General features: G+C 35.8%; 1 protein-coding gene across 4 annotated transcripts in view; it reads left to right on the forward strand.

Moving 5' to 3' along the window:
• LOC140171179 (stress-activated protein kinase JNK-like) overlaps positions 1–18922 on the forward strand; it is a 53553-nt gene that overhangs the window by 20166 nt on the left and 14465 nt on the right. For 2 of the 4 annotated variants that reach the window (XM_072194377.1, XM_072194378.1), the window contains exons 2-7: positions 5995–6040; positions 8762–8955; positions 12067–12196; positions 13531–13728; positions 17398–17561; positions 18568–18641. In XM_072194377.1, the coding sequence (XP_072050478.1) occupies positions 6026–6040; positions 8762–8955; positions 12067–12196; positions 13531–13728; positions 17398–17561; positions 18568–18641 (775 nt within the window). In that variant the 5' untranslated portion in view covers positions 5995–6025. The remainder of the gene's footprint in view (positions 1–5994; positions 6041–8761; positions 8956–12066; positions 12197–13530; positions 13729–17397; positions 17562–18567; positions 18642–18922) is intronic. The other 2 variants (XM_072194379.1, XM_072194380.1) reach the window with 1 other exon arrangement.

Consider the following 18922-nt stretch of genomic DNA (forward strand, 5'->3'; position numbering starts at 1 on the left):
GAGTTAATTGTATTTATTATTGCCAAATGAAATCAATATGTAATGAGATTTTGTTTTTGCAACCTGAGAGAAAGATGATGCTAAAGTGTGAAAGCTAATTATGACTATTTGGTCCAGCTATTAATTAATCAATTTCATGTGAGGACTATTTTTTTAGGACCTGCAAAATGAATTAATTTCATGTGAGTACTATTTATAGGACCTCTTTAAATGATAACAACATGAAGGTAATAGACTCGCTGTGGAGGAGGGTTGGCCCTCCAAAAGCAACATTCCACGGTGGAGTCTGGGCCAGTCGTGAATGAAAGCGAGATGGACACTTCGTAAAAAAAAGAAAGGTTCTACTCCTCTCTTTACCTCTTTTTACCTTTAAAATAGGCCTATTATATATACTTTTATTTAATTATTTTAAATACATGAAATGTAATGCACTTTTAGATTTTTATCTGAAACAGGTACCGTAACAAGGAAGTATTGCATACGGTCATTTTCACAGTAAAGGGTGTAACTTTTGATTTTTAGGGTCAAAATTTCAAACCACTTAAATATGTTTCTGTTTACTGTAATCATGCATAGAAGCAACTTAAATTCCAGTAAAATAGTGTTTCAAGGCTTAAACCTTTTGATTTCTGATAAAAAAATTTGACATTTCCATAACATTTTGGTTAAAATCTAAGAAAAAATGTATTTTACATAAGCTCAGAAAATTATGACATGAAAGCTGGAATACATGTGAAATCCCATTCAAAAGTAAGTCAACAGATATAAGTTAAATTTTATACCATGTTTTGCTATGTTTGTAATTGCAATTTTGAAAATTTTTAACATCAAGGGTCATTTGCAATGGAAATTTCCCAACCTTAAACATATTTTTAAAGTTTTAATTGGGTTCCTAAAATAATTTAAATGTCTAACTTCATGTACAAATACTACTTGATGAAAGGAACCTCCCAGCCAAGTTTCACAGAAATTGGAGTTATTTTTTAGAATTGGCAATTCAAGCGATTTGTGTTTCGGAGGCTTCAGTTAACAACACAGGTGATCATAAAAGTAAAATATTTGGCTAACTACTACAAGTTGACATGAAAAATAGGTAAAAATATCACAATTACCAATTTTCATGCTTTGCTTCTAAGTATTGAATTTCAGTTGTGACAAAATTAAATTATCACAGCAAGTCATTTTTTTTGTTTCGTAGGCTTCATGTTTACAATGGTTAAACATGTCAGAAGTAGTTTTTTTGAAAACATCACTGTTGGGATCATCTAAGCTGTTATTTTCTTGTGTGTATTGAATCAATGATTCTATGCGGCAGATATTGCAGATTTATAACATGATAATTTTTCACCCATTTGTTAAGTATGGTGTTATTTGCATGTGAAGCCTCCGAAGCGGGCTTTCTTGGATATCAGTATATTTTTCAAGCATTAACCATAATATCAATTTTTTTTTTAATTTATGACATTCTGCACATATCATGCAACAATTACAATGCAGATATCAATATGGAACATACCAATTTAGATATGCATAGATGATAATTAAGTTTACTGTTGTTTCGGAGGCTTCATTTGTTTCGGAGGCTTCAATTGTTAACGGAAAGTTTGTATTGGGTCCCATTTTCAAACGGTGATATATATCTCTATGATTTAAAAACAAGTGACTTGAGGATCTACTTTGCTACATTTTGATAAATAGATTGGATGAGCTCTTTTATTTATATTTGCCCAAGCTTGCTGAACAGTTTGTTTCGGAGGAATAAAAAAAGTTAACGGAAAATCGGCTCTTTGAAGTCAAGATTTTATAAAAATTTTAAAAGCTTGCAAATCAACTAATTTTTGTTACCCATTTCAAGTTAAGATATCAACTGTTATGAATCAACAAGAAGTGAAGAAATAACCAAGAATTATGAACCAAAGCTATACCCACAAAGTTTGTTAACAATTGTTAACGGAAAATGAAGCCTCGAAACGACAAATATCAAGTCCGGTTCTCAAAAATACAGGGCTGTTCACAATTAAATCTAATGTGGCAGTGTTTACTGAACATATGACCGTACTTTCAGGATAAGAAAAATTATCCATGAACTAACTGAAGAAAACACAGGGTTTTACAAAATGTTACTGTTTTTACAGTTTTTCAAAATGGCAATATTAGGTACATTTAAGCCTGCTAAAACTGAACGCAGTAACTCCCGAAGATGATTATGCTACCCAAGGTAGCTGCTAACTAGATGACTTATGTGGCCAAAAATCATGGAATTCTGTGGCTTTATTAGAAAACTACGGATCAAAATGTTAAAAATCCAAAGTTACACCCTTTACCGTGAAAATGACCATACATGTACATAAAGGCTGGCCCAGTGATATTGGAACCCTTTGAAAGAAGACATGGGATTTTCCAGGTGCTCTTTCATGGGGTTTTCCCAATGTTTATATTTAAGTTAGGTACCAGGGTCAGAATTTTGGCAAGAATCCAAGAATCGATTCGCACAAAGAATCAATGATTCCTGCAAATTTATTTTTGAAAGAATCAAGATTGATCCTCACACTGCAAAACAAAATTCTGACCCTGAGGTACATACATGTATTTAATATAAATTATCTTTGTTAGCTAAATAGGAATTCTCATTTAGAACAAAATGAAATATAGGTTTAATTAAACTTGGAAAATTAGATTTTATGCATAAGATTTTTCCTCTAATTCCAATTTGTTTTGTTTTTTCTTTCTGAAAATTAAAAATAAATAATAATCAGCATGCCCTGGATATTTTGGGTTCAATTTTGTTCCATGAATTCTTGAATAATTTCTAAAAATGGTTTGAGCCTGAAAATTTTCAAAATGCTGCAAATTCTTCATTTTAATAATTTTTTGTACTACAGTTACAACATATCAAAATTAGATTGTTTTTATTGTTATTTTTTGCCTCGCCTACTTATAATACTTGGAAAACCGGACACGGGCACAGAAGCTATATCTAGATGATCAAATACAAACAAATCATTTTATTTTTATCTGTCTGCTGTATTGATTTTGAAGATGAACTCACAGTGCTGAATATTATGCATGTTATAACTTGTGATGCACATATATGTCCTCCTGACTGAGGGATAAACAAGCCTTTCCGTTTTAGCCAGTTTAACCTGCTACTAAGTGTAAGTGCCGTGTTACTGCTATAAATAGTACTCTATTAGTACTGTGAGGTACAAATTCCCTGTTCCAAAAACAAGGCTGTTTTCCACAAAAATGATTAGTAAATTTATTTAGAAGAAAATTTACTTTAAACAAAAAAAAACAAGCTTCTTCTAAAAGCCTGACTGACCCAGATTTTATGTTTCCAGTTCCACCCACCCCACCCCCCCACCCCCCACCCCCGTCTTAAGATCTGCTGTATTCATGTAAATCTAGCATTTGTTTTGGTCAAAAGTAGATAAGTTTGATGAAAATTATATGCTGATATTAAATGTATGTAAAATGTTCTGCACTATAAGTAGATCTATTTGACTAAAAATAATACGAGTGAAACGGGAGGGGGACGAAAAAAAATTACAGTTATTTATTTACAGATTGTAAAAAAAAAGACTGACTGACCAAACCTACTTGAAAAGCCCCTCCGCCTGTTGAACAGGGTTTGTGTTTAAAGACAAATGTGTAATTTAAATATGAGTTAATCTTAGTATTGCTTGCTCATTTTCTAGAGAGTGGTTTGGTGCAAGGATCAAGGTGTATGTGGGGTGTGTGTGTGTGGGGGTATATACAATGAAATGAATGGAAGAACCCAACTTTGATGAGAAAATAGGACTATATCACAATTAGATGAAAATAAGCAATTAATCTACCATTAGTCTACCATATGGCATGATAGAAGTAGTTTGCTATTACTGTATTCATTCCATTAACTGCCTATACCCCTATAAGCACCCACCCAGTGACGTGACTTAACAAGCAAACTGATTATCAACTGTTCATGCAAATTTGGATCATAGTATAAAACATGGCACACTGATGATGATGAATGAATATTTTGGGCCATATACAATACATGCAATAATGTAAACAATATGAAAAATAAGCGCCCATCCAAAATGACTTTGTAAGCGTCCTGGGCGGTTAATGGAAAGAATACAATATATGCAAAAGTAGCAAAGAAACATACAGTTATATTTGAAAGTAGAGGCAGTGACCCCAAATGGCCTATTGCTGTCAGGATGCAAGGGGCCATGCAGCGCAAAATGTAGCACAAAAATTCCCACTTTTACAATAAGAAATTCACTTACATTTATTCATAACACTAGTGCAGGCACACATACAAGTTCAAGCATGGAGGATTATTTATCTTTGCCCTCAAACCGATACATGTATATCACACAGCTGATAGTGAGGCACGTAATATTGCCATGTATAAATATAGAGTGTCGCTATATTCAGTTTTTAGCTAGGATGAGGCTCCCTCTAATACTGTGTCTTAAAAGGTCAGGTTGTCCCGACCGACTCCCGATGGTGCACGGTAAATAGACTAGACGTTTAAAGTACCTGTTTATTAGTAAGAAAACATGAATGTTTCATGGGTTGTATTGACTTTTCTACCTTTGTTGGTCCTTGACAGTGTCAATTTGGTTCTGTATCATATGTACATTTTTTGTACAAGGCTACAAGCTCTTGTCTTGCATCCCTTTGTCTAGCTATTAACAAGGGTTTGCATGACTTGGTCACCTACAGTTGTAGTCGCAAGAATTAGCGTCAGTTGTGATTTAGATAATGACCAGCACCTGGCGGTAGTTGACTATCTAGTCACCAAAAATGGAAAATATATACTAATTTACAGTCATTACTTAACTTTGACATAAATACTTACTACTTAGGAGCCAAATTTTAAAGTGTTTTGTGCTGTAACTGAAAAAGAAAGTTACAATACAATATAGATATTATTTATTGGTTCAGTAAGATTGAACATTTCCTTTGGATTTTTTTACTATAAATGTCATGCTAGTCACAGGGTAGACTGCTGCCCATCATTTGTCAACCGTCTGGATTGACAACTGAGAAAACTATGGAGGAAAAAAAGTGGCGGGCTTTTGCAACCAGATTCTGGTTGCACTTGAACTTTGAACTTGCACTGAGACTGCGCAGTTGTATCCAAATTGACAAGTTTGTTGTTTTTAGAACTTCAGAGCGTGATCTTGTCACAACGGCGCAGTACAGACGGCGCTGCTATAATCAAATTAAGTAATTCTTGGCCAAACTGGAACACTGAATGCTAGTGGCTCCGCGATAAACACACGCGAATATAGCGCGGTACAGAAGAAAGTATACACTTTATTTATTTATTTATTTATTTATAACATTCGGCCGAAGCCAGGCTAAACCCAATAGTGCTCAGAGGCTACTAAATTCAAGGATGCCTCCAGATATGACGGACAGGGATATGGGAAGAGGTCCGATTTTAGAAGCAGGAGGAAAACCGAGCACCGGAGAAAAACCTGCGAGGACGAGCATGGATCGGCAACCAAACTCACATGTGGCACCGCGGGGAATTGAACCCGGGCCACAGTGGTGAGAAGCGAGTGAGAAGACCACTACACTAACCCGCCCTCCGCGCCTTACACTGCGTACACGCTTAGTACACTACATGGACGCAACTCGCATGTTCCAGTTTGGCCAAGAATTACTTAATTTGATTATAGTCAGTCGCGCTATGGCACATAACCAAAGGCGCAATGAAATGTTTTCTCGAGTCTGTCACAATATGAACTGTAAGTTATTCAGTCGTCACTGCGAAACAAATACATGCGCAGTGTAGATGAGTGATGGAGTAGTTTGAGATGTAGCAATGACTATTTTGAGATGTAACAATTTACTACTGAAAGTCTTAGGTTCAAATCCTCAATGGACAGTGAATTGTTCACTGGCTTTCATTTTATTTTTGTGGGGACATGTGTTGAATTCGCAATTTTAAGACTTTTTTGTTTAACATTTTCCTTTTTTTTTTTTTTTGAATTTCATACCATTCACAGGGTAGTTTGAGATGTATCCATCACATGTGAGTTGCGAACTAATCATCTAATCATGCTTGTGATGCAGATCAGTTGTTGAATTTTGTTTCTAGCATCAGATCCGTAGGCTTGTTCTAAATCTGTAGACTTCTTAGTACAGTGTTATTGAAGATGGCATGAGGAATGATCATTGAAAACAGGCTCAGTCTAGCATGGGCATGTGGGATAGGGATAGCTTAGCATGATGTGAGATTCAGGGTATGAATTTGGCATGAATTAGGCAGGCCAATATATATTTTTAAAACATCCAACTTAGCCCTGAACATACACAAAATAGAACAACAGGGTGCACCAAATATCCAGTTGTAGTTTTACTAGTCTAGTTTATGTCTGTGCTTGATTAGTATGGCTTGATGAATGCGTAACATTAATATTCACATAATTTACTTGTACAATGTATTAGTTAACACTGTTATGCAAAGGTTCACAGGCAACCTCTGCTGGCACAGTAAGTTGCAGGAAAATCAATAACATTTGGCATATTTGACATTAAAAAGGGTGATATCTATAGATTATCCCTGCCAGACCTACGCTCGCATCTTAATATTTGTCCCTCTCTAGATTGAAGAATATTGGGAGATGTCACAAAACTATTGAAAAAATTAGCAAAATCATACATGTGTACGTACATTTTATATATTCCAACATCATGATCAGTAGAAGTTATTTTTCATACATTGGTGTTTGTATTCAAGTACATGTAGTAAACTTTCTGCACTAAACTGTCTCTCTTTTCTAAATGTTTGTGACTTTGACATTATTTTGTATTCCATCTAGATGTTATATTTTTAAACAGAAAAAAATGTTATGTTTAATTTTGTACTATGTGTTCTCACCACTTTATGGGTCAGAAAATCATATACCTCACACAAATGTGCATATGATGTCAGGGTTTAACAGGAGTTCTCATTTTTGAATGGTGTTTGAGAGGCTGGGGAAGCAAATTAAAGTGTGGGAACAGGTGACACCAGTGGTGTCACCAAACTGCCCAAAATTTTGGTTGTTAAGGAAATTTAAGCAAAACAAAAGCCAAAAATGTACCATTTTCTTGTAATTTTTGTGGTATTAAATTAATTTCATATCAAGGTGCAAGTTCTGGTCCAAAAATGTGGAGGTTCGGAGGGTAGATCAAAATTGTGTTGAATGGGGAAACCTATCATATAAAACTAGGCTTGCTAATGTGACCGGATCCAATGTTACACACACGCCAGACCGGTGACCAGATCCAAAGTTACACATGTATACACGTCGCCAGACCGGTGTTACATAATGAAACTTAAATACACGTATATGATTGACTGTACATGTATATTTTTTGATACTTGGATAAAATTGCTGTAATGGGCAGTGGCATTACTCACTTATTCCTTTTTTGGAGGTGCACCAACAGCATCTCAGACAAAGTTGGGCTTGCGGTAACTAAGACCTGACATTGTACCCACAGTGTTCAGGGAGTCATTTCATGATAAAATACACAGGTTAATCCTACAAGTAAATCCCCGCAGATCCAGCTTCTTGTCCAGGGCAATATCTTAAGTGGCTCAGTTTTACCACAACCCACATGAACAGAAATATGACATTGTGGGTAGTCAAGTAATACCATCACACACCAGAGTCTAGTGCCTTCTAGTGATTTGAGCTAATTGGACTGCTCATATACTTTTGTATGATGCCCAGTATTTTAGGTCTTATACACCTGAAGTCCTGGGTTGGATCATAGATCCTGGAGCCAAGGTCTATGGTTGGAAGTTGTTAAACTTGTGCAGGATATCAGTACCAAAGTTGTACCTGTACTAAAGGTATTATGATATATCAGCCTAAATGTGATCTTTCAAATGTTTCACCATATGGACCTATTCCTGTGCACATTCCTGAAATGAACTTCCTGCCTTTTCTTCTTGTTTAGGTTATGAAGATAAACTTCACCTCAGAGTTGAAATACAGAGTTAGTCTACTGCATGGAGGAATTGGATGCATTGTGGATACTGTAACAAAATAATGTGATATATAATAATTATGTGTACCCTGGGGAATATGGGGTGTAGGATGAAAGTCATAAAAGGTTCCCCTCATGCACATGACAATTTTGAAGGAATGCAAATTTCAAACTCTAAATTGTCTAGTGATGTGGTGTCAGTGAATGAGCCTGAAATTTTGCATATTTTGGACATTGTTTTTGTTGTAATGATTTGTATGCTTTTTGTAGCTTAATTTTGACAAGGTTGCCCCAAATAGTGTTTCAAAATTGTTTGCTGCCACACTTGTTTAGCTTTACCCAGAGGGTGTACATGATTATTGCATCTAGTGCTTAAAGAAGAACTGATACGTTTATCGTGACTTCTCTCTAGTCCAAAGGGTCGCCAGTCCGAAAATCAAATTAAGTTCGCTGATCCGAAGGTTCTCTATTCCAAATATAGAATTTAATAAGGGTTAGGGTTTGCGAGCCTTTTTCTATATTCGGACTAGAGAACCTTATTTATTATTCGGAATAGCGAAACCTCGGACTAGAGAACCCGATATTCGGGCTAGTGAACCTGTTTCAGAATTCGGACTAGCGAATGGTAAATTTTGTGTTCGGACTAGCAAACCTTCAGACTAAGGAACCTTCGGACTAGGGAACCGTCGGACTAGAGAGTTGTCCCCATCTTTATTTTGAAGTTCCTTGAGGCCCATCTCTTATACCATATGTTTAATTTGTATCTTTACAGAAGTACTCCTCCCAGGGGATGGCTCATCCCAAGCATCCAATGACGAATACTGGAGCTAACAACAACCCCAGCACTATCAACACTAAGTTTGCTAACCAGTTCTACCATGTGGACGTTGGCGACACACAGTTCTACATACTCAGACGCTATCAGAATCTGAGGAGTATCGGAGCTGGGGCACAGGGACATGTTGTGTGAGTGTTTACAGCAAATTATTAGATTTGCATATCAAAGAGTTCAAGAAGCACATGAAGGTTCATGTCAAAAAGTCATTATTTGCAATGGCTGTCTCTTGTTGTTACTTGTATCACTCGTGGCTAGTGGCTCTTGGTATAATGGTAAGGTGAAGAAGGTGCTGACTTGCCTTGTTCAGACCAACCCTAATTTTGAAAAACTGGTATCAGTTTTTAGTGTCCTTAATGCTCAAAATTTGTATTTTCTTCCTTTCAGCATCTCGCTGCTAAACTGGATCAAAAAATAAATGAAGTGGTACAGTAATGAAATGTGGCAATTAGCTTCTTTAATGAAAGGCATTTTTGTTTTGCTAAATATAGAGATTTAAAAAGGTTTTCTGACCGACCGAGCCTAAACTGAGAAAAGGTTGTTTTGGACAAGCTAGCGATTTCTTTCCTTGCCTAATATCCTGGAATATTTCAGTTTACCCTGAGAAACCATCTCAGCACTGAAGTACTTGCCAACAAAAAAGGAAAAACAAGAAACGAAATAAGTAAAAACTTTGTTGCTTTATTCTACCTCCTCAAACAAAACCGAACAGTGAGTCTGTGACTGTGTAAAATTTGTCACACTTCTGGATTCAATTTATGATAATGACAGCCACAGAAATTCAACTTTGATGAACTCCTCTGACAATAAATGTTTGTTACCAGCTATCTGCAAAACACTGTGATTTATATTTGTTGCTTGTGACTGAATAGAGAGCATATAGATGCAAATTGGGAATCAATACATGTAACAAATGGTACACTTCGCAGAATATGCTAACAATTATGCGGGTGTTGATGACTTGTTTCGATATTTCTTTGATGATTCCTGAATGTTGAATCATTAGTATTTTACAATAATTGTTCCTGACAACATGAACTAAAATTTCTCATTTCAATCCAAAGCAATCATAGCTAACGCTGAGAAGAACAATCTTGCATTTATAGCTAGTGATTTTACTACTAGCTGGTGTAATATTACACAAGATATTCAATATGCTGCTACATCTTAGGCCCTTCACAATTAATGCTTAGTTTCCTGTTTCATGGTTGAAAACCAGGGATGAGGCGACTTTTAATTATTAATTATTAATTATCTTTTATTTTCTTTATTTTAAAATAAGTGGTCGCAACCTACATCAAGCCATTTTGACAAGGAGCATGCATTTAATTATTTTACTAATATGTTTGATTTTATACATAAGTAATGGTACAATTAGGTTCTATGTTTATTCAGCATTATAGATGATATGATCAAAGTCAGGCAGTAGCAAATGGTAGTCATTAAAAGTTATTTTTAAAGAGAAAATCCAAAATATAAATAAAATAATTAAATATTTTGCAATTCTCTACTTTGGACGCGGGCGGGAAACAGGAAACTAAGAATCAATTGTAATTGGCCTTATAGTAAATATCTCTAATGCAGATTTAGCAAGCTAGCTGACTGAAATAATACTTTGTGGTTTTCAGTGTTGCCATATAAGTTGACCTAATTATGTGGATACAAGGGTTTCTATCATATCAATTGCCCAGGGGCATAATTGTTCATTCTACCTGAATTTAAGTGCTGCAAAATAATATTGACAATATAATTCTCAGTTTTAAAGTGCATCAACAACAAGACATTTCAATGTAAAAATAGGTTTTGAAATTGCGGGTGAAAATGTTAAGTATCAGGTGTTTATTTTACCTGCACTAGTTAAGAGTTTCATGGAAAATCAGGATTTCTGCGCAGGAGGCTTGCAAATGACAGTCTACAGGGGATCCAGGTTTCCTGCAGGCATCCAAGACTTATTTTTTCTCAAAGTAATATTTTAGGTGTTATAAAATCCTGCATTTCTGGTCTGATCTTAAAATGACTGGCATCCTTGTGCTCCGATGAAATTTTATTTTAAAAATATGAGGTTGTATAGTGAGGATTGATTCTTCAAAAGCTTTGATATACAGCAGATATACCCTTGTGTTTGATAAAGATGCACACAAGTAAGATGTACAGTTCTGTCATTTTCCAAAGCATGTGCACATGAGAGTGGCAGGACCAGGGCAAGTTCGCTGAAGAACCTTGCTGAAAACTATAGATATGCTTGACATTAAATTGGGAAAAAAATTCCACGGAAGGTAGGCATGTTACCCATGGGGGTCAACGATAAGTGGGGGTGTTTTAGCAAACTCGCAAATCCCACCAACATACGCAAAATGAAGTTTTGGCGTAGGAACTGACAAGTCAAGCGCTCTGTGTATGAGCGATGTCGCCAAGTCTGGACACGCTACTGGCGTCAACCAATTTCAAGCACGCTCAGAAGGCTCAGACAGAGAACCTTCCAATCTGGAGTTGAATAATTCTAAGGTTCTATCAGTTTCACTTTCATGCCCTTTGGTTTGTATCAATTGGTAGAATAAAAGGAAGAGGTCCTACAATTTGAGCTCAGGGTTTGGTATAGCATTTGATTTCCACAAGGACGTATTATGTATACCCCACGTATAATAATAATAAATAATAATAACGAACATTTATATAGCGCAATATATCTGCGATCCCAGAGCGCTTTACAATACAAAGCAATGTAACAAAAACTAATATCTACACCCTAAAAATACCTTAAATCTACACAACAATATAAAGCAAAACATGAGTAAAATAGGTGGAACGCGGCAATTTACATGCAACACCTATATAATATCTACACCCTAAAAATACTTTAAATCTACACAACAATATAATGCAAAACATGAGTAAAATAGGTGGAATCGAGGCAATTTACATGCAGCACATTTACATGTATAGTATCATGGCACTAGAAATATATAAGCTAGCTACTATTTTGGGCTCTAACAATACTAGTGTAGCAACACTTTGTGGTTTTGACTATACCAGGGGCTCACAAACAGACATGGACATTACCCCTTTCTGGACTTCTAGGAAAATGCCTGTAGGCATCTCTTACACAGTCCCATAGATTTACCCTTGCCATTGTATTGTATAATTCATATGATGTAGAATATAATCGGGACTTATTTATTAGCGTCTCTTCCCAGTACCTTAGCTGTACATTAACATTTCATGTTGATATTTTCCCTTTGCAGTGCGGCATACGATACAGAGATAAACCAAAAGGTGGCTATCAAGAAATTAAGTCGGCCCTTCCAGAATGTGACACACGCAAAGAGGGCGTACAGAGAATTTCTCCTGATGAAAATGTGCAATCATAAGAATGTAAGTGTAATCGGGCTATTCCAGTTTAAATCCATACACCCCGTATGGAACACATGACCTTATTCTTCCACACAGGGAGTGTGAATTTTAAATGGGGTTACCTGAATGGGTAATTCCATTTGAAATCTACACCGCCTGTGCGAGAGATTATTAAGGTCATGTCAGACATAGGGGGTTTATGGGTTTCAACTGATATAGGTCATTGTTGACCTCATACGGTCCCGCTTCCAAGAAATTGTGCAAATAAGTTTTTCCAAATTAGCTTACAAAGAGTTCAACAAATTGGGAGTCTTGGGTCAAATTAAGGGCCAAATATGTATTTTTACACTTGATTTTCCTATTGTACGAACAATAATAATATAGACTGTATAGTGTGCTTGTATAAGTCAAAAGATTTCAATTTTTCGTAAGAGCAAACTTACATGATGGATAGGATGTGGTGGGGCTCATACAAACCATAAACCAAATCACAGGAGTCAAGGGTGTTACAGATTTCAGCTAAGATGACTGCTGTATTGAGTTAATTTGAGTGCAAATGCAAGTATTGATGTCCTTGTCATTGCAAAATGGTGATGTAGAATCAAGGTTGAAATTTGTTCCGTTGAAGTACACATTATTATAAAGGTCCATTCTGTGATCCCAGCGAAATTGTAAATAAATATTAAAATTGTGGTTTAAAGGAGTATTTCGTGATCCTAGCATCCTCTATTTATGTCATTTTTCATTAGATATCCACGAAAAAAACCTATCCCCAAAATTTCAGTTGATTCCGATTTTATGCGTCATGAGTTATGCATGATTATGTGTATTACACTGCTCCATAGACAATGCGTTGTAATTTCGTTCTGGTGCACCAGAACGAAATTCAAATTTCACGATATCTTTGCTAAACGAATTAATCTGCAAGAAATATTTTGTACATAAACATTATGTAGCCAGAGGTTTCCAGTGATATAAAAATCTCAACTTTTTTGAGAAACGTGGGGGATGAGGCTGTGGATCACGAAATGCCCTTTAATTGCTTAGAATTAAAAGATAATTCATTAAAATTGTCATTAGGTATTTTAGAAATGAAATATTTGGCAAAAAAAAAAGGAAAACAGCAGTATTGACAAAGGTGAAGCCCATTCAAATACATGTAGCTAATTTCTTTACTTAAGTAAAGATATTACAGTTTCATGTGAAATGTCCTTTTTTGTTTTTATTTCACAACTTTTGGCTTTACCACTAGCAGGCTAACAAAGGTGCAACAAAATGAATTTTAATGATTTTCCGAATGAGCAAATCACTGAATAGGCAAGTTGCTAACATTAATTAAATTTTGTCCCCTGTAGATTATTGGACTGTTGAATGTGTTCACTCCACATCGTACATTTGACGAGTTCTGTGATGTGTACCTGGTAATGGAGCTAATGGATGCGAGTTTAATTAATGTGATTAGTATGGACTTAGATCATGAGAGGCTATCCTATTTACTCTATCAGATGTTGTGTGGAATAAAGCATCTTCACTCTGCTGGCATTATTCATAGGGTAAGTATCTACGCACAAGATCCGGTAAGATTTAGTATTGTTCCCTATCAAGTTGTCAGACTTTTTTTTTTATTTTATCATCTTTTCAAATATGAACATGAACTTTAAATGTGAAAGGTATTGAAACCCATTTAAAATCACTCTACTGTGACTGATTATCAATCAATTTTTATGTAACTGGCAGTTGCTTACAATTTAATATTTAATAATCTGTTTAATACTTCCTGCTGTTCTTTATTCAGAAAAATATAGCAGCAAAAGTGACATTTAGGGTCAGAAATTTGGTGAGAATCCATCCTCACAAATATTTTATATACTAGATTGTTAAGGGGGTACTACACCCCTGGCCAATTGTTTGCCTATTTTTTGCATTTTTCTCAAAAATTATAGCACATTGGTGACAAATAAGATATGTATATTATAGGGCAAGGACTACAACTACTGTACTGAAAATTCAGCAATTCAAAGCAAGTAGTTATTGATTTATTGATCAAATATTGGTTTTCCCTCATTTTTGACTGTAACTCCACAACTGTTGTCTGTGCGCTGAAATAAAATTTACAGTGCAGTAGTTGTAGTCCTTGCCCCTATAATATACATATCTTACTTGTCCCCATTGCGCTATAATTTTTGAGAAAAATGCAAAAATAGGCACAAAATTGGGTAGGGTGTAGTACCCCTTAAAGGGGGGTAACCCTATTGGTTTTGGATATGGATTGTCTTTAAAATTACATAATAATATCAAATATCGCCTCCTTTATGCTGCTTTGTGAAAAACGAGAGCATTTTCAGCGTAAATGTGAATAAATAGCCAAATTTGCAATCCAATACCTTGGTATACGTGAATTGCATTCTGGGCAGGCAATGACGAATGCTGACATGCTGTACAATGCCCGCCCGTATTGAACGGAAATTTTTTTTTCGTACCGCTTTCAGAAAAAAAAGGAAACAAAATATATTTCCCTTGCAATATGTACATTTCAAATGAATATAAAAAAGTTTGGGTAAAATGGAGAGGAAAAAAACCCTTCCGAGACCGGGCTTTGAACCGAGGTACCCCTCGGGTAAAAAACAAACGCGCTAGTCAATTGAGCTATTTAGCACACCACGCTTACCGTTGCCGCTTTCATAACTATATACGGCGCACCGCCTTGCGGTGACTGATATTTCGCTCATAATTCCTCCCAGAATTCCAAAGTATTTACCATTGTTTACACACTGGTATACCTGTAAAAACCGCTGTGATTCATGATTTCTCCGAAATACATCGACTTGGAGCGTCAAATTTCAGGATAGTAATGAGAAAAATAGTATCTATTATGTGATACCAAAACCTCATCAACAATGAAAAAAATCGGGGATGATGCTGTCGATCGGGTTACGGACCTTTAAGATCGAAGTAAATTCTTGTAAATATGTTATTGGTATAGGCTAGTATACTTTGTTTCACCCTATCAGTGCTTTTACAAGTATGACTATGTACATTTAGGGTCAGGCACTTGGTAAGAATCCATTCTCCCAAAGATTTTCCCATGTATAGTTTGTCTTGTCTCAAGTTCAGAGTAATGCCATGTTGGATTCAGTAGCAAGTGATTAGAAACTGCTACTGTAAAATCCAACATGGCCTTCTCTCATCTTGAGACAAGACACATAGTATATTGATTTGTAAGAATTTAAGTAGATTCTCATCAAGACGTCAATATATTAGTATAGGCTTTATATATTAGTCACATGGAGAGAATTCAAAGATTCTCATAAAATTCTTTTGCCAGAATGCACATACTGTACCTAAAAAAAAAAAATCACCTTGACATTGACTACAATGTACCTCAAGTTATAAAGTTAGTGGCAAATCTTGCAAGTGCTGTTAATATTAAAGTCACTTAAAAATTGCAGAAAACTACAAGCAATGTCTGGTCTGTATCATTGCAAGTTACTGTGTACAGGATATAATTTACAAGATTAATTAGGTGCAACTATAGTATAGACAAGTCTGACAATTTATTTTTAAAAACCCATATTTAGAATGGTGGATCTAATTGTGTATACCATGGTTGCTACTGAAATAGACAAAGCATTTCACACTGCATGATAATAATACATGCGGCATAAACAAAATAACATCCTTAATCTAAGCACCGGGAAAATGCACAATTTTTTAGACCAAATTTTGCGCATCAGTTTTAGAAAATTCGCGATTTGTCCATAATATTCCCAAAATATGCGCATTTCCCTTCTTTTGTTTTACCCGGCGCAGAGATGAATTCATTAATAATTTAAGGCCTACAGTCTATTTTCTTTACTTTTATTCTGCATGGATTGTATTGCAGATTGCCATGGATTCTTTCAATTTTAGTGAAAACTTGCGTTTTTTGGAAAATGAATACTTTAAAAATTGATAGATCTCGGAAAAATCTTAAAATTTGTGTCCGAACCTAAAATTCGCGATTATACCCAGAATTCGTGAATTTTGTCATTTTTTGCGCATCACAAATTCTCCCGGTGCTTACCTAAATCTTTTAGAGTTTGATTCTCACAACTACTACCTCCTAGCCCCATTTAATGTTTGCCTCAACTGTAAGTATACTACTAATGCCTGTTCCTATCAAATATTTTAGATCATCCAAATTATTTTGATCTGTTTTGTGTTCAAAATTAAGCTAAAGCAGTGTCTGTACAATATGTCTGTCTCTATGAATTATTTTAGATCATCCAAATTATGTTAGCTGTTTTGTATATTAAGCTTAACCGGCTACCGCACTTCGGAAACATATGAGGCCCCCATTCAGAAAATTTTGAGAAATTGTTCCTGTAGGTCACGACCAATTGATGAAATTTCCTTATCAGTTTATTCCACATCCAATTTATCCGCAGCAGGACCGCAAGAACAACACATGACCACAGGGACAACATTCTCTAAGTCTGTCCTTCCCATAGGAGAGTTGTCAACAAGGAAAGATAAACAACTTGGCACCACAACTAATAACAACAACAAATACAAATTATGCATGTGACCAAAACGTCCAAAAGTGTAAATGCAGTAGAGAATATTAAGTGTTGAACCCAAGTGCATTAGATTAACAGGGAAGTCATTTATTAGAGATATAGGAAATTAAACCCCCTCTTCAAGGAAGACTATACTTAGTGGGAAATTTGTGTCTTTATTTTTGATCGTAGCCTAACTCAAATGTATAATGCGATATGTTGTTTACAATTAAGCATTGCATGGATGAGAGATTTGATTTGTAAGAAATAAGAAATTGGTGGTTAGATGCTCAAAATACTCAACCAAGTTAAATAGTTTATTGCTGAAATTATTGCTAAAAGTTTTATTTGAACAGCTAAAGACATTTTAACCTAAATATGGACAGTTTTTTTAGTAGAACTAGAAATTATGTGTTTTTAGATAGCAAATCATGGACTTTCGTTTGAAATGAGGTTAAGAGCTGTAAAATGCTCTTCTGGTCTCCTTAAGTTGAGCTTTAGAAGAGCTGTTTGCACCTGTGGCCATTAAAGTGTAACCTGTTAGCAAGTCATCACTCTTGCAAATGCAGCTTAAGAAGAGCTATTGAGGAGCATCGCTCTCACTCATCTTAAAATACAGTTCCTGGCAAATATTTCTTGTATAATAACTATGAAAATAATTTCTCTATGATATCTTCTTTGCAGGATTTGAAACCAAGCAACATAGTAGTAAAATCAGATTGCTCGTTGAAGATATTAGATTTTGGTCTTGCACGTACAGCCGGTACTAGCTTTATGATGACACCGTATGTGGTGACAAGGTACTACAGAGCACCAGAGGTGATTCTAGGGATGGGATACAAAGAAAATGGTAAGAACAATCAATATTGAATGCTTTTTGTTGATCACGGCGAAGTAGGGTTGGGGTGTTGTTTCTTGTCAGTAAAGTGCCTAAAATCGTCCATTAGATTGTATTACAGTAATTTGTCCAATAGGGTTTGCTCATTCCTTGAAGTCCTCAAATTCAAAATGATCCAAAGTGTGTGTTGGGTAACCCTCTTGCTTTTAAAATATAGTATACATTGGATAAGATAAATGAGGGTTGACTGGTCCTTGAAAATGGGGTTTACACAGTGAGCATAGAGGTGTAACAACCCTTGGTCATGCTTTGTACCTACATATCATCCATTTTGCAAAATGCAAACTTGGGTATTGATTAGTGGAAAAAATTTGAATTTAGCTGGTAGCAGCTATTCATATTTGTTGTTCATATGGATTTGAGCTAATGAACCATGAGAGCAGTGTTCGAAATATGCCTCAAAAAGTTACAGGCCAGCCGGGCTTGACCCTCAAAAGTTACCGGCAGATGCCAGTCAGAAAAGTTACAGGCCAGCCGGGCTTGACCCTCAAAAGTTACCGGCAGATGCCAGTCAGAAAAGTTACAGGCCAGCCGGGCTTGACCCTCAAAAGTTACCGGCAGATGCCAGTCAGAAAAGTTACCGGCCAGGCCAAAAAGTTACAGGCCAATGGCCGGCTGACCGGCCCTATTTCGAACGCTGCATGAGAGAGCTTTGTCCTTTGGTGGGGCATTAGCTATCTGTCCTATGTATAAAGGGTTGCACATAAGTACATTTATCAGAGGGAGTTTCAGAAAAACTTCCAATTCATCTCAGTTGCATCCAAGAAGGCCCATATGGAAAGTAGTGCTCATCATAAATTCATAAGGATGTCCAAAAAACAAACAAACTGTGGAAGGTTTATATAATGTTCAGTACCTTATGTTATATGTTAATTATTTTTGAATGCTATTGATGTTGACATCATTCAACATTGCATGTTGTGATGAACTAAACATCATCTCTTGTGTTTATTTTTTGTTGATATCTGGTCTATTGGTTGCATATTTAGTGAGATGATCAGAGGACACGCCATGTTTCCCGGTACAGATCGTATCCTTTTACTATAGTATTGACTTATGTTGTGTTTGCCACTCTCAAAAGTGTTGTGCAAACACATTGAATTGGGCAAATATGATTACTCTACTTAAAAGCAAGTTGGCAGTGTTGGTAAATTTGGAGGTATGTATTGTAGCCATATTTGAAGGTATGTAGGCCTATAATAAAGCAGGTAATTACCATGATGAAAGTTTATACGCTGGGATCAAAATAAGTCAGGCCCTCAAAACAAATGCACTTAGGGCCCAACTTACCCATGATCATATGGCTTTTTT

The sequence above is a fragment of the Amphiura filiformis genome, chromosome 15, assembly GCF_039555335.1.
Source record: "Amphiura filiformis chromosome 15, Afil_fr2py, whole genome shotgun sequence".
In the NCBI taxonomy this organism is placed as follows: domain Eukaryota; kingdom Metazoa; phylum Echinodermata; class Ophiuroidea; order Amphilepidida; family Amphiuridae; genus Amphiura; species Amphiura filiformis.